Here is a 14,432-nt window from a genome sequence, read left to right as displayed (position 1 = left end):
GATCGGGTAGAGAGCGGTGTTGGGTTTATACTATCGCGATAGATCAGCATGAGGCTGCCTCCTCTGCCCAAAGAATGAGGTTTGCTGAATTTAGCTGTAGAAAGTCATTCTGTGACTTCCAGGTTTCCGTGAGACATAGATATTCCAGTTTCTGCTCTGTGATGAAGTCATTGACCAGAGGGCTTTGTTGGTGATATATCGGCTGTTGTAGAGGGCAAACTTATGACAGGTCGTGTGCGTATAAAGAGCTGATTTAGCAGCGAAGTTGGCACACTGGTCTAACCACTGGTTAGAGTTCTTCGGACAGTGTGAAACTGCGGACCAGAAGCAGCTGACATTCAGTTTTGGTGGTGGCACCAAAACTGAAGTTACGACGAGATCCATGGTGAATGTACCTTGGACGTCGGAGAAAAATGCCTCGATGGAACTGAAGAGCTCTCGGAGGTTCGTAGTGTGACTGAAGTCTATATTGTTCATCCGGTAAGTATGGGCGGCACGGTGGCCCAGTGGTTAGCATTGGTGCCTCAGAACAAGAAGGTCCTGGGTTCAACCCCCCCGGCCGTCCCAGATCCTTTGTGTGGAGTTTGCATGGGTTTCCTCCGGGTGCTCTAGTTTCCTCCCACCATCAAAAAGACACGCAAGGTAGTCTTAATACTTCTGCCTGTGCCCCTGACTTGGGCAAAGGAGAACTGGAGTTGGTCCCCGGGTGCTGCACGATGGTTGCCTACTGCTTCTAGTAAAGGATGGGTTAAATGCAGAGAGGAATTTCGTTGTATGTACATACAATGCCAAATAGTGCCTGTCATTTTCTTTATCTCAGTTGGTTAGTAGTGGCAATGGAGTATAGCATGGTAGAAAGTAGGGGTGGGACAAAATATCGATACGGGAATCTATTGTAACGTACACGAATAAGTAGACACTTCAGCCTTAGGTTAACGGGTCGGACCCTTTAGTCGAGCGGTTAGCGAGTCGCCCGCAGTGCGGGAGCTCCAGGTTTGCGACCTAGCTGTGGCGATTCCCGAAAAAAGGGGGCAATGTAACGTTCACGCATGAGCAGGCTCGGTAGCCCCCGAATTCGCCACATTGTAATGTAAACGAATAAGCAGACACGTTAGCCTTTGGTTAACGGGTCGGACCCTTTAGTCGAATGGTTAACGTTGTCGCCCGCGGTAGAGATACGGGTTCGCTACAATACTGTATTGCTTCCTCTTGTGAAAACGTCACAAGAGGAAGCAATCGCTACAATATTGTATTGCTTATATTCATTCGCCACAATATTGTATTGCTTCCTCTTGTGATACATTATCAAGACACTGGGGCCAAATATCGACATTTCTTTTTAAAATATGCAGGCGCTCTCAACGGATTCCCCCACCAATTTGAGTTATCAGTCACTACTTCGTCACTCCTCGAGTCGGCGCTTATCAAATGAATGAGGCTAAACTTGTGAAGACGAAGAAACTCACACGGGGAAAATGGCGGACAGCGGGAGAAAGCGACACCATCTTTCAAGTCGAAAGTCTGGGCCTACTTCGGCTTTTACAATACGTGTGGGACAAACAAAAAAGATAAAGACTACGTGATATGCAAGAACTGTCTCATGAAAGTTAAGTACACGGGCAACATTACGATAGTTTGCCAGATTTTCACTACCAAATGAGTGACAAAAGGTGGCGTGCCGCGGCGGTGTGGGTATGGTGTTGTGTGAGTATACAGTGTATTGTTTTAAGCCATTTGTCATAATGATAGCTAATCTCTTACAGTCAAATTAAAGATCAATACACAACTCTCATGCCTTGGCAACATACGGTAAGTTTAACAATAGTTTTGTTAATTTACAGAAGGTATCTTTAACACAGTCCATTATTTGAACCATTACCTGTGTAACCGGTTATTTTCTTGCCGGGTGCGGGATTCGATACGAGGTGTACTGTACCACAAGGCGACATCACTAACCGCTCGGCTAAAGGGACAGATCCGTTAGCTAGGGACCAACGTGTGTTATTAGTAGTTTACACCTGTTACCTTTACTATTAGTCGAAGTCAAAACACTTGTAACTCTTGCACTGTAGGTTACAAAAAGCTACCCCTTTCTTTTTAACCCTACAAGTGACAAACTAGAAGTAACCGTAGCCTCTGTATGCTGTAGTTTTGCAGATGAATCAAACAACAGAGAATCACAGAGGGTGCACCATCTGTGTACACAGACAGTGGTGGGGAATGAATGCTTCATGTTCTTATTCACTAAAACCAAGTTGGAAATCACAACTTGGACCCTCACAACATAAAAACATTTAAATGCAAAAGAGGGGCATGCCTCTGCTCACCAAGTCTACTTTTTCCATGGATATCTTTTGCTGTTCTTGACCAATTCAAGCAGTCTTTTGTGCAGCCAGAGAAAAATCCTTACATGATAAGTCACAGTTCACAGATATTTGAAGTTCATGTTTGATCAGCTCTGTGCTTTGAGTCTGACCATTTAATGGTCAGAGAAGAAATCCTCTCTACAAAGGCATTTGAGCCTGGCACACAGGACAAATGAGACGATTCTGAACATGATCAAGTTGGCTTTCCCTGTGTTTTGGAAAACTGCCACCCACTTCTCATTGATGGATTTTGTGGTATCCTATCTGGCTTTCTGTATTTCCTCCCTGCTAGCACAAAACTCTTCATAGAGTTGGTCCATACTGACTGTCATTTTGAGGGCAGCCACCACCTGCTCCAGGTCAGTGAAGGAGAGCTCATGTGGGCCAATCGGTTTCAGTTTCATCATTACATTTTCTGATGAGAACTCAAACCACTTGTCAATGTATGCAATGACAGAGTCATAGAATTTCAGAAAGTCCTTTTGCTGCTTTGATCTTTGGGCTGACACTTGTTTGTCCATCAGCTGCTTGGTCTGGTATCCAAAAAAAGCTGTCTTGTTTCCGCTGAAGCATCTTCACTTTGAATTTTCCCACCTCCTCGTAAACGTCTGTGATGCAGAGCGTTGTTTCCTCCTGCTTTCTAACAAGTGTGTCAAAAACACACCCCACATTGTGGAAAAAGCACAGATAAATCTCAGCAGCTCGTTTTTTCTTTGTCCTCAAAAATCCTCTTCAGTGCCACAGGACAGGTCTCCCCAAGGGACCTGAAGTCTGAGGTGAGAGCTGGCCAGCTCTGCAGGAGACGATCAACAGATGGATGAAAAGACAGCCATCGCGTGCAACCATGGCTGTAGATCTTTAAAATGAGTGACTCAATATCCACTGACAGCTGATCACAGGCGTGTTATGAGCTATGTCAGCCAGGCAGTTAGCTTTCAGAATGTGACTGTTGGCACTGCTTAATAACTGGTAAACGGAGTGGTGTTTTCCAAAGTTGACATTGGCATTATCTGCTGCATAGGCTGTGATGTGTTTAATAGCCAGTTCATACTTTTCCAGACAGTTCATCAGAGCTTGGTGTATACCATTTGCAGTTTCATCACTGTCTTCAAAAAAGTCAAGTAACTTGCACTGCACTCCATCAGACACAGAAAAAATATTTCACGCATATTGGAAACATTTTTCTAGTTCCCTTATTTGAGTCATCGGTGGTAACCGAGTAAAACACAGGCTCACCTTCAGTCGGGGATGGATCATCCAGAATATCCCACACAGTCTTTGTACCTAAAACATTCATTGTAATCATCTCAGCTTTCGTTCTTCCCAAGTGCTGCATCTTCACATTTGACTCATGAAACAACGCACCATTGAGCTTAACAAGACAGTTGGTGCTGTTGTAGCTGAGTCCATGTTTAACAGTATGATACACGTGCAAGGCTTCACTTGCCGCAATTTTGTCATTTTCCACAGTAGATGCCATGGAGAATGCACCTTTAGCTAGTGTGACCTTCTTGTGCATTTCTGTGGACGCATGCTGATTCACATCATTCTCCGCTCCATGGCCTGCTGAAAATTCCCTGCGACATAAAGTACAGAAGGCTTTTGTTGAGTCACTGCTGATGGGCTTAATCCACATCTTTTTTACTTCCCATCGCTTACTGTAGCTGCATAGTCTTTTGGCCCAATATAAGAGACATCCTGGCTAATATGACACGGTTGGCAACCGTGCATCACGAATATGAATAGCCACCTTGTTTGTCATCATCCTGATCTCGTCGTGGAGAAAATGGCTAACGTGACCACAACTGGAAGTCCGCTTACAATAAATACGATTTTTAAAGCAAAGCTTCCTTTTACATACCCAAAGGCTACCAATATTACGAAGTCTATCGATGGATTTATTTGCAAAGACCTTCGCCCATACAGTGTAGTCGAAAATGAAGGTTTACACCAGATGCTTCAAACACTGGAACCAAGATGATATACCGAGTCGAAAATATTTAACTGAAAAAGCTATTCCAGTGTAGTATGCAGATGAGAGCAATGGTGTGTATTTTTTAATGTGTTTATTACTTTTAGAGGGAGAGAAATTTGTGTTTTTTTGCATTAATATATTTGTGGGGTTTTTTTGTTAATTTTTCTGTGAAGTTAATTTACACAGATTGGAAAAAAAATGTTTTTTTTTTCCCCCAGTTGTACTCAGCCAATTACTCCACTCTTCCGACCCGTCCCGGTCGCTGCTCCACCCCCTCTGCCAATCCGGGGAGGGCTGCAGACTACCACATGTCTCCTCTGATACACGTGGAGTTGCCAGCCGCTTCTTTTCACCTGACAATGAGGAGTTTCATCAGGGCGACATAGCACTTGGGAGGATCACGCTATCCCCCCCCCCCGAACAGGCGCCCCAACTGACCAGAGGAGGTGCTAGTGCAGCGACCAGGACACACACCCACATGCCTGACCAAGCCGGAGGATTCGAACCGGACATCCCTGTGTTGGTAGGCAACAGAATAAACCACTATGCTACTTGGATGCTCCAGATTGAAAATATTTTAATGAGGAATAGTTGTATCCTTCCTTTAAACATTTTAACCCCAGAACTGTCCTGCTTTCTGGCAGTTAGGTCTTTTACCAGTTTATGGCTATTTTACATTGAGTGATGGCACAGTCAGAGTGTGTGTGTGTGTGTGTGTGTGTGTGTGTGTGTGTGTGTGTGTGTGTGTTAAAGAGACACTAAGCTAAGACGATGTACTTTGTTGTACATGTTTTCATTTCAGTTGTCAAATTCTGTGAAACTGACACCACAGTGCAGTGAATCCATAATTCCTGCATTTTGCCTTTTTAGGGGTATCTTTTCTGCTTCAGTTGCAGATATCATGATGTATCGTAGATGATTATATTGCAGTGTATCAAGTATCACAGAATTGCTGTATCATGACACTCGTTATTGTGGGCAATGTATTGTGATAGTATCGTATTGTGAGTTACTCTGTAATTCCCACCTCTACTAGAAAGTGTGATAGCATTTTGAGGTTTACCATGATTTCAGCTTAGATCAAGTAAGACAAGCCAGTATTCAAAACAAAAAAAAAAAAAGGAACTGAATGATTCAATCAATCAATCAAAACTTCAAATCACAATTACTGAGCAGTGGCAGCCAAAAAAGCGCCAGTGTTCACCTAACTGGCTAATCTTATTTGCATTTATCATATTTGCAGTTTTGTGCAAAATAGAAGTGTTTTTTTTTTCTTTAAAAAGTCAACAAATCACAATTGCGAATGTCTGCGTTTCCATTGAGTGATTAAAGCTTAGTTCTCTCCTCTCACGATAGTCTCCCAAGACCTGTTAAGTGTTGGTACAGTGATTTGGATTGCATGCATCGCAGCAGCCGTGGTAGTGTTTAAAAGGCCTTGTGAGAATGTCATCTCTACTTCACCATAAATATGAGCTTTCCGATATTCATCTCTGGTCAGATCAGATCAATGACTTGCAATGGAGAGTGTGTATTTTCGGAGCAGTTAGCTTTTGTTTTCGGGATAACGGGCTTTCGGTCCAATGGGACATATTCAGACTATTGGGGTTTCGGAATAATTAGCCGTCGGATATGGCATGGCACCTTATAAAGAGCGATGACTATGCGCTTCCTGGTTGGAACTAGTGCCCTCTGGCATGATACGCAGGCACCACGAGGGGTCCTATTGCTGCATAATTCATCAAATGTTAAGCGGGTCATTCCAAAGTTTTTGGATCCACAGGACCTCAGTAAAATCATTGCGGAAAATGACCTCCCATAAATTGCTGATATGTGGCCGCTGCCAGGTGTAGGGCTTTGCCTTTCCGTCATTGCATGCATCACATGTCATTGCGTGCATCACATGCCCTTGCCACCTTCAATTAACGTTAGATCTCGTATTCATGCTAATTAATAGGTAATGGTATCTTTGCGCGTGCCCTGTGATGAACTGGCGACCTGTCCAGGGTGTCTCCCTGCCTGCTGCCCAATGACTGCTGGGATAGGCTCCAGCATCCCCGCGACCCTGAGAGCAGGATAAGTGGTTTGGATAATGGTATCTTCGCGTTTGCACATCAAAATACATTAAAATATTAAGGGCAACAAACTCCAGGGAGAGTGTGTATTTTCGGGGCAATCTGCCTTTGTTTTTAGGTTAACGAGCTGCCGGACAAAGGGCTTTCGGTCCAGTGTGACATTTTTCAGAATAATGGGGTTTCCGAATAATGCGCCATCAGAAGAATGGGCAGTCTCCCTTTAGGCGTGGCTACCTTGACTTAAATTTGAAAAACGTGTTTCCATTTTAATTTTTTGAAATATTGCTTTGTCGAATCATCTAAAAAAAACACCTCATGTGAACGTATAAACAATTTTGCGATATTTGAGGTTTTTCTAAATTCACGTGTTTCCATTACTTGTATTTTTACTTTGCAATTTCAAATTGTGCAATATGCAGGTTAATGGAAACCTGCCCAATGAGTGCAACATCCCACCCTAATACGCTCCTACATGGAAAGGTAGCAAAAGGCTCTGATGGTATAATTTTTTTCCCCCTCTTATTAGATGTAATGAAATAGCCTTCCTAATTTGGCCCCACCTGATCTTTCCAAAACTGTGGTACTCATATCAGTAACCTCGCTGTTTCATCATCATCAGTGAGATGTAATAAAGCCAGTGAGTTTTCTGATCACAGAAGTCGAGCCAAATTAGTTGGATGCATTTGAGGGGGAAAAAAAACCCTTATCCATATTTGATAGTTATTTTTCGGTCAATCCACCCACCCCTACTACATAGGTGGTGACAGCCCCATCTCCTGCTATTGTTGGCTCATGCATTAAAAAAGGACATTATGGCTTTGACTCATTCTGCTTCATTATACACACTCATGCGTACATGCGCAGCAGTACCTGCATGTTTAAAACACGTGCAGTTGAAAGTGTGCAGTACTGCAGCGTCGTATGAAGTTGTTGGGGGAAGACCAAAGTGTCTGTGCAGAGAGGGTCTGTGCAGAACGCAGACTCCTTCAGGTCAGTCACATCGTCCACTTCACGCATTCCTGCACCACGCAGCAACTCACACACCTCATCCACACTACAAAGAGAGGCGGGAAAAACAAATACATCTCTCAGCTATATCTAAGGCTAAGAGTACATCTGTCACCATCTTGCAATGCTGTGATTGCAACTATTCTCCAATCCTCTCTGGATAGTACACATGGCCATTGTAACTCTAGGTAATGGTCACGGCAATTTGCATATGAAACCGATCATTGGTTCGGTTGTTATGCAATTGTGCTGTATATAAGGGTGGGGATACCTGCAGTCAGTTGAGACTGAGGAAGTCACTTAGATGAGTAATGAAAATTTTCTCTCAATAAGTGTTGTGTCCAGATAAACTGATTCAACTTTCTGGGATTTCCTTACCTGGATTACTGAGCATGCATCAACACATCTCAGCTCTATCAAAAGGTAAGAATTTGTTTTAGTTTTTAGAGGGGAAAAAATAAACCTCAGCATGAATCTGAACAAAAAGGTCCAAGATGACTAAAAAGCCTTGGTCTAAAATGGCTAGGCACAGTAGCTACATTTGATCTTTTTGATCAGAGGAGTTTGCTTCCACCTTTCAGTGAGCGCCTCTCCATTTTACATCTAACTGAAGCTACGCGATATTCTTTTTCTCTGTTCTTCATTCAGAACCCCGGCATGGGTGCATCTGTGCGTCAGTGTGGGTGTGTAAGCGAGAGCGCTCACCTTTTCTTTAGTGTATTAACCCAAGCATAAAGGGGCAATTGCTTTGCTCTTTGTTGTTTGGTCCTGACAGAGTCAGGAAGTGCATTAGAGACACTCAGAAGACTCTGCTTCACCCTGCAGCGAGCTAGAGATGCAGCCAATTTGGTCTTAAACCTGTAGAGAGGGATGTATACACACATGCAAACACACAAACATGGATATACGCACACACTTGATGCACAAAATGTATGCACACACAAACAAACACATAGTTTGCGCAAAATGTTTGTCAAGGTGCGCACACACCTTTGTAGACAGCTCTCTAGATCTCGGACTTCCTGCAAAAGCTCCTCTTCCTTTGCTGGACGTTCATGCACCATGAATTTTTTGTCCTGGAGGTCAAACAGCATCACCATCACCAATGGCAACAAGTCTGCAGACTGCAAAACACCACCATATTCATCAAAATCACTGTCATCACCACCTTTTAAAATAAGAAGAGACAATCGATTATTGTTATTATTTTCATTATTGTCATTAGCAGTAGTAGTGATAGTTGTAGTTACATTAGTAGGAAAGGTAGTAGTTCTAGTATTGTTATTTTCATTATACAATCAGTGGCGTTTTCTTTCAGAGGCCATGTTTTTTTTTCAGACTGTAGTTGCTATTTTGATAAAAACACTTCGTTTTTATCACTTCTGTGCTGTTGATATCTCTATCTTGTTTCTCATTGAATATTTTACAATGGATGAAACAGCGCCCCTCCACATGTTAACACGCGGTGAATGTCAGTCAATGTGAGTGGTGAAACAGTGTATTGCACTCCCACTGTAGGCGTAGTCGTGTCAAATCCGCTGGGACGCCAGGCCGGAGTTGGCTTCCCTTGGTGAAAAAAAACGTTTAAGCATTAACCAATCAGATGAGGCTGTCGTCATGCCGCTGCCAAATTGCGATTAGTCGGGACTATGCCAAGGGAACCCAGCCGGTCGCCCTTTGGCCTCACATCAATCAAATCATAGCACATTATCAACATGACCGAAATAAAAAAATGGGAGACTAACCGTTAGCTATTTTTGTATTGATATCACCAATGGCAAGTAGTGACATGCAATTATGGAGGGTGGAGATTTGGGGCTTTTAGTAAAAGACAACTTTACAGCAGCAATTTAAAATTAAAACTAAAGGCAGGTCAACGGCAAAACTGATTTACTGACCACTTCACCGCCATGAAAGACAAGGAGAATGGCCTTCCTCTTCAAATAGGGTGAGTGAAATGCACACCCCATTCTCTCTCTGTGGCTTTACTGTTGACACAACTGCCCATGTAGCTATGTGTGCAATTTTTGATTTAGTTATAACTCAGATTGCTTAGATGTATTGTGACTCGCTTAACTGGATAGCTGCATGTGATAGTCAGTCCACTGAAGTAGTTGTTTTATTGTGGCTGTTTGCATGGAAAATTAGCACCACAGACAGCGCCCATAGGGCCAGGTTACCTGTTTAGATGAGGTGGTGATTGTTTATAGCTACTGCAGGTCTGGTACTTGGTTGTCAGTCTTTTAGGTCATGTTGTATAATGAACATTTGCCCTGATTTTAAACAATAAGTATTACCTCTGGCTTGGTCAGGTGTCCCTACAAGACACAATTGGCCGTGTCTGCAGGTGGGAACCCGGATGTGTCCTGGTCGCTGCACTAGTGCCTCCTCTGGTCGGTCGGGGCGCCTGTTCAAGGGGGAGGGGGAACTAGGGGAGAATAGCGTGATCCTCCCACGCGCTACGTCTCCCAGGTAAAACTCCTCACTGTCAGGTGAAAAGAAGCAGCTGGTACTCCACATGTATCGGAGGAGGCATGTGGTAGTCTGCAGCCCTCCCCGGATCAGCAGAGGGGTTTCGAGCAGCGACCGCAACGGGTAATTGCCCGGGTAAAATTGGGGAGAAAAACGAGGGGGGGACTAAGTATGGAAAGTGTTTGTGTATGTCGAGCACATAGAACGGGGTTTGTAAGTCATATGTTTGACACGTATAGCCTACTGATAATTTATGACGTGAACATGAAGCTTTAAACGTCACCTGAGTTTGTCAATTAATGCTTCTTATATTCATTATCAAATCGGTACTTTGCATGCAAGTAACTGGACAATATTGTATAGTTTGTACAGCAAGAAGGTAGATAACTACTGTGTGCAAGTCCTGCATCTGTATGATACCATTTTGTGTAAAATGATACTGGGCGCTCTAATGGCTCATCGGGTTACATTATGTTGGCTGTTAAAGCAACGGCGTACTGCTGACAATTAAGACCCCCCCAATAAAAGACACAAAGTAGAAGTCTTGTCTCACTTGGCTTCCTTAAAAAAATGTCCCTATACCACTGCATAGAATCATGACCATCTTAATCTAAAAGTATTGAGCATAAGGATGTGACGTGAGTGTAAAACAAAGTGAAATTACAAGGTATCGTTGATAATTAGGTTACATCTGATCAGTATTGACACCACGTATAGATGGCTGTCACATGCCAGACCTTACTACTGAGCCTTTAGGACCCAGACATACCAAACCGACAACAGAAACAACAAGCGGCAACGAAGGCCGACTGTTGCATCGCCTCGCATCATCTGCGTCTGGGCCAAAAGTAGCTCTTGAACACATTGCAAAGACTACAGCCAACGGCCAAGTAGCATGTATGTACGTTCTGCGCCTGCGTGAGAGGAAGTAACTCTCCATACCAGCAGGTGGCGGTAGTCCATTTGTCATTCAAAATTTGAAACTGAACAACTGACATTAGCATCTCATAAATGCAATGCAAACTGGTTTTAAAAGTAGTTTTATGGCTGTGATTTAAAACTGAATTTTCCCACTTTTTAAATTATCTTTATTCCTTGCCCTCGCTTATGTTTGACTTAGTGCTGAACAAATTCATCATCATCTACAAATGCACACATCAATGCAGACCCAAAATGGAGAGCTGCACCATGCACCCTTGCATACACACCCACACCCACCCACAAACATACACACAAACATGGACAGACACACACACACACACACACACACGTAAACGGGGGGGGATGTCTATGTCCATATGTGTGTCATTGCACATTGTTTTATAGAGTCATTTGTAGTGTCTTGAGTTGCAGAGTACATCTGCCTATGTGCAGAATTCATCACATACAAGCAGCCCAAATACAGCCCAATCTGAATACAAACGACCTCTAACTACAGCCCTTTTTCTGCCACTACCATTCCAAAATGTCCTAACTCAGTGCATTCATATAGACCAATGAAAAACAACCACATAATCTGTCGGCAGAAAATAACTCCGAGACAAATTAACTGCCAGAGAGCGAGAGAGAGGGAGAGAGAGAGAGAGAGCGAGAGAGAGGGAGAGAGCGCAGCGAGGGCTGTTACTGTATCCGTTTGAATGTCGTACAAATCTTGTGCAAATCAAATCTCAAAGGCACTCACAATTTGCTGAGAGGTGTGTATGCAGCTGTCCATAACCACGTTCTCCAATAAGTCTTGGTCTAGAGGGAATACAACGCCGTTAATAAATGGACAACGTGTTCGTTGTTTAACATAAGTTGAGACGAAGTACCCACACAAAGTAACGTCTTTATGCATGCTGAATAATCCAGGTAAGAAAATCAGAGGAAGTTGAATCGGTTCACCTGGACATGTTTATCGAAAGAGAAATGTTTCATCACTCATCCAAGTGACCTTAATCCATGAGACTGAAGAGGTCACTTAGATGAGTGATGAAACGTTTCTCTCTCAGTAAACATGCCCAGATGAACTGATTCAACTTCCTGCAACACAAAGTAAGTATTCCCATTTTACCATATCCCTCATCTGCAAGGCCAGGTATGCTATTGTGTTGAAGTGTGTGTGTGTGTCTGTGTGTGTCTAGTCATGACAGTGCCCACTTCAGCTTATCATCTCCCCTACAGACGTCTCCTGAAGCTTCGGCTCAAATATTTTGCAGTCATACAGGGAAATTAAATACATGAATATATACCATTTAATCTACTGTACTGCAGTTCAAGCTGTTATTCATGAGCGCGTGCTGGAGCTGACGCGTACTGCTGCTTCACAGCTATTCATTAGAGAGATAAGGGACCTCCATAGCAACTGGAATGGTCCACAGAGGTAAGAGCAGAATATATCAAATTCATTTCTCTCTCTCTTTGTAATCCCATCTTGGACAGGCAGAACACAAGGTTGGTTTTATATCTAAGATCAAAAATCCGCCTAAGAAGTCAGCCACCGGGTTTTGCCGTCGTGTCGGAAAACGACACCATCTTCTGTTAACTCTGAGATGAAATTTATAACTATCGTAAGGGGTTCAAACTAAGCAGCGAGCTGGAAAAATAGATGGCAGTCCTCACTCCCACTCACTCGTTCACTCACTCGTTCTCTCAATGTATGTTTCAAACGTACATTTGAGTGTGTTGAAGGCGAGCTGGTGGGCCACTTCCCGTGTGATCCTGTCTTGGCTCTCGGATGGTGCTGCTGTGTCCATCCTCTTTCCGTAGTGAAGCAGTCGTTGGGGGACTGGCTTTTCCATGCGTAGCTGCTGAAAAAGAGCGGCTGCCTGCAGGTAGGCCTGATCTGAGGGACGAGACTCTGGGCACAATGGCAGAGGAGAGGAGGATGAGAGTGTAAAAGAAGGGGAAAGCAGGTATGCAGACAAGCCAGGTATGGGTAGTAAGAATTCATGATGCCAGTTGGTAACACTCGGATTCATCTGCTAATTGCCGACTATCTTGTAAGTTGCTTTGGATGAAAATGTCTGCTAAATGAGTAGATAGAAATGTAAAATGTAAATTATTGGCCTTTGGATTGGGCTTTCTACTGAGTGGGCCCTGTGAGCACATTGTTTATTCGGTGAACTCATCGAAACCTGGTTCACAGTGGGGTGGAGGCTCCCAAGAAGCCAATGATTCATCTTGAATGTATTTATTTTTCCAGTTGCTTCTTTCACACCCTGTTTCACTGATAACCCTCAGTCTCTGTTGATGTTGTTGTAACCAGAAAGCCCCTTAACCCCTTGGCCCTTCCTGTTTTTGATCCAGGAGTTCCAGTGCTGTGGATGATTCTCTCAAGGTAGGACACATAAAATTATTCAAAGGTGTAAGACCGAGGACTTTATCCTACCTGTAGAAGGAGGTGATGGAGAGTGAAGGGATGAAAGAGGTTTCTCAGTGGCAGAGGAGAGCAGCGATAAGCTGAGTGAGGCAGCCTTGGTAGGAGCTTCTAGGTCTCTCTGAGGACTTTGACCTTGGTTGGAGACTGCTGACTTCTCCATTGGAAAAGCAGTGTGCATGTCCACCCAGGAGCCCCCTGTCCCAAGAGAGAAAGCCGTTTGTGTGTAACAGCACTGAGGAGCGATAGAATGGCCTTATCTTTGTCAGTTATAATCTCTCAAAATGAAAGCACCTTCAGTCCAACTCCCTACCTGTCACTGTCCTTTGGTTATCTCTCTCCATCTCTCTCACCCTTTGCTGCAGTCCACGTAGATCTAACAATCTGAATCTCCCACAGCAGTGAGTCAAACCTTGTTTGTTTACACAGGTAAACTTGAGCCAAGTCACGAAATGTAAATAAGACGCATTGCATCAGTCATGGCCGACATATGATCCACCTTCGCTGTTCATCTGAGACAAAGAGGCTGTAAGCCACCATGGATAATTGGGCTCTTTCTGGTGCAATTAGGCAGCCAGTCAGATACATCAGCATGAATAAGTAATGGGCTGCTGTCCGACCCCAGACAAAGGTCCACTGACCTACTTCACCCTTTCCCCTGCTGCAAGCTGTAGGCTGCAGGGGGACTCATGAATTGCTGCACACACACACACACACACACACACAGACACACACACACAGACACACACACACACACACACACACACACACACACACACACACACACACACACACACACACACACAAGTTATATACATGTGCAAACACAGAGGGGGTCTGATACAAACCATGGGGTGTTGGGTGACTCATAGCTAACTTTTATGAAATGGCACATTAGCATTAACTTTTAAAAGAGTGCAGAGAGCTTCTAATTGAACTGGATTAATGGAGAGCACAAGGAGGACAGTGTGTAAGCGGATTTTTTCCTTGCTCATAAATGCATGAGCCCTAAATTCAAATAAAGCTGAAGTGGACTTCGGGTCCAAGGAGTCGACCTTTATTTGCACACACACGGAATAAATTAAACAATATAAAACAGCAGGGATTTGATCAGGAGTAACTGGAGTTACCACTTCAGAAGAGCAGATATAGAAGAATAGGCATCATCAGTTTAGTGTAAG

General features: G+C 43.7%; 1 protein-coding gene across 1 annotated transcript in view; it reads right to left on the bottom strand.

Moving 5' to 3' along the window:
- LOC130112987 (putative methyltransferase NSUN7) overlaps positions 1 to 13,432 on the bottom strand; it is a 39,262-nt gene extending 25,830 nt beyond the window's left edge. Inside the window, exons 1-6 of the mRNA XM_056280508.1 lie at positions 13,264 to 13,432; positions 12,547 to 12,732; positions 11,575 to 11,633; positions 8,412 to 8,545; positions 8,127 to 8,279; positions 7,284 to 7,467 (exon numbers count right to left, since the gene is read on the bottom strand). Coding sequence (XP_056136483.1) covers positions 7,284 to 7,467; positions 8,127 to 8,279; positions 8,412 to 8,545; positions 11,575 to 11,633; positions 12,547 to 12,732; positions 13,264 to 13,432 — 885 coding nt within the window. The remainder of the gene's footprint in view (positions 1 to 7,283; positions 7,468 to 8,126; positions 8,280 to 8,411; positions 8,546 to 11,574; positions 11,634 to 12,546; positions 12,733 to 13,263) is intronic.
- Between the last annotated feature and the right edge of the window lie 1,000 nt (positions 13,433 to 14,432).

The sequence above is a fragment of the Lampris incognitus genome, chromosome 5, assembly GCF_029633865.1.
Source record: "Lampris incognitus isolate fLamInc1 chromosome 5, fLamInc1.hap2, whole genome shotgun sequence".
NCBI classification, from domain to species: domain Eukaryota; kingdom Metazoa; phylum Chordata; class Actinopteri; order Lampriformes; family Lampridae; genus Lampris; species Lampris incognitus.
The sequence above is the reverse complement of the archived record's forward strand: the minus strand, read 5'-3'. Positions and strand labels throughout refer to the sequence as shown.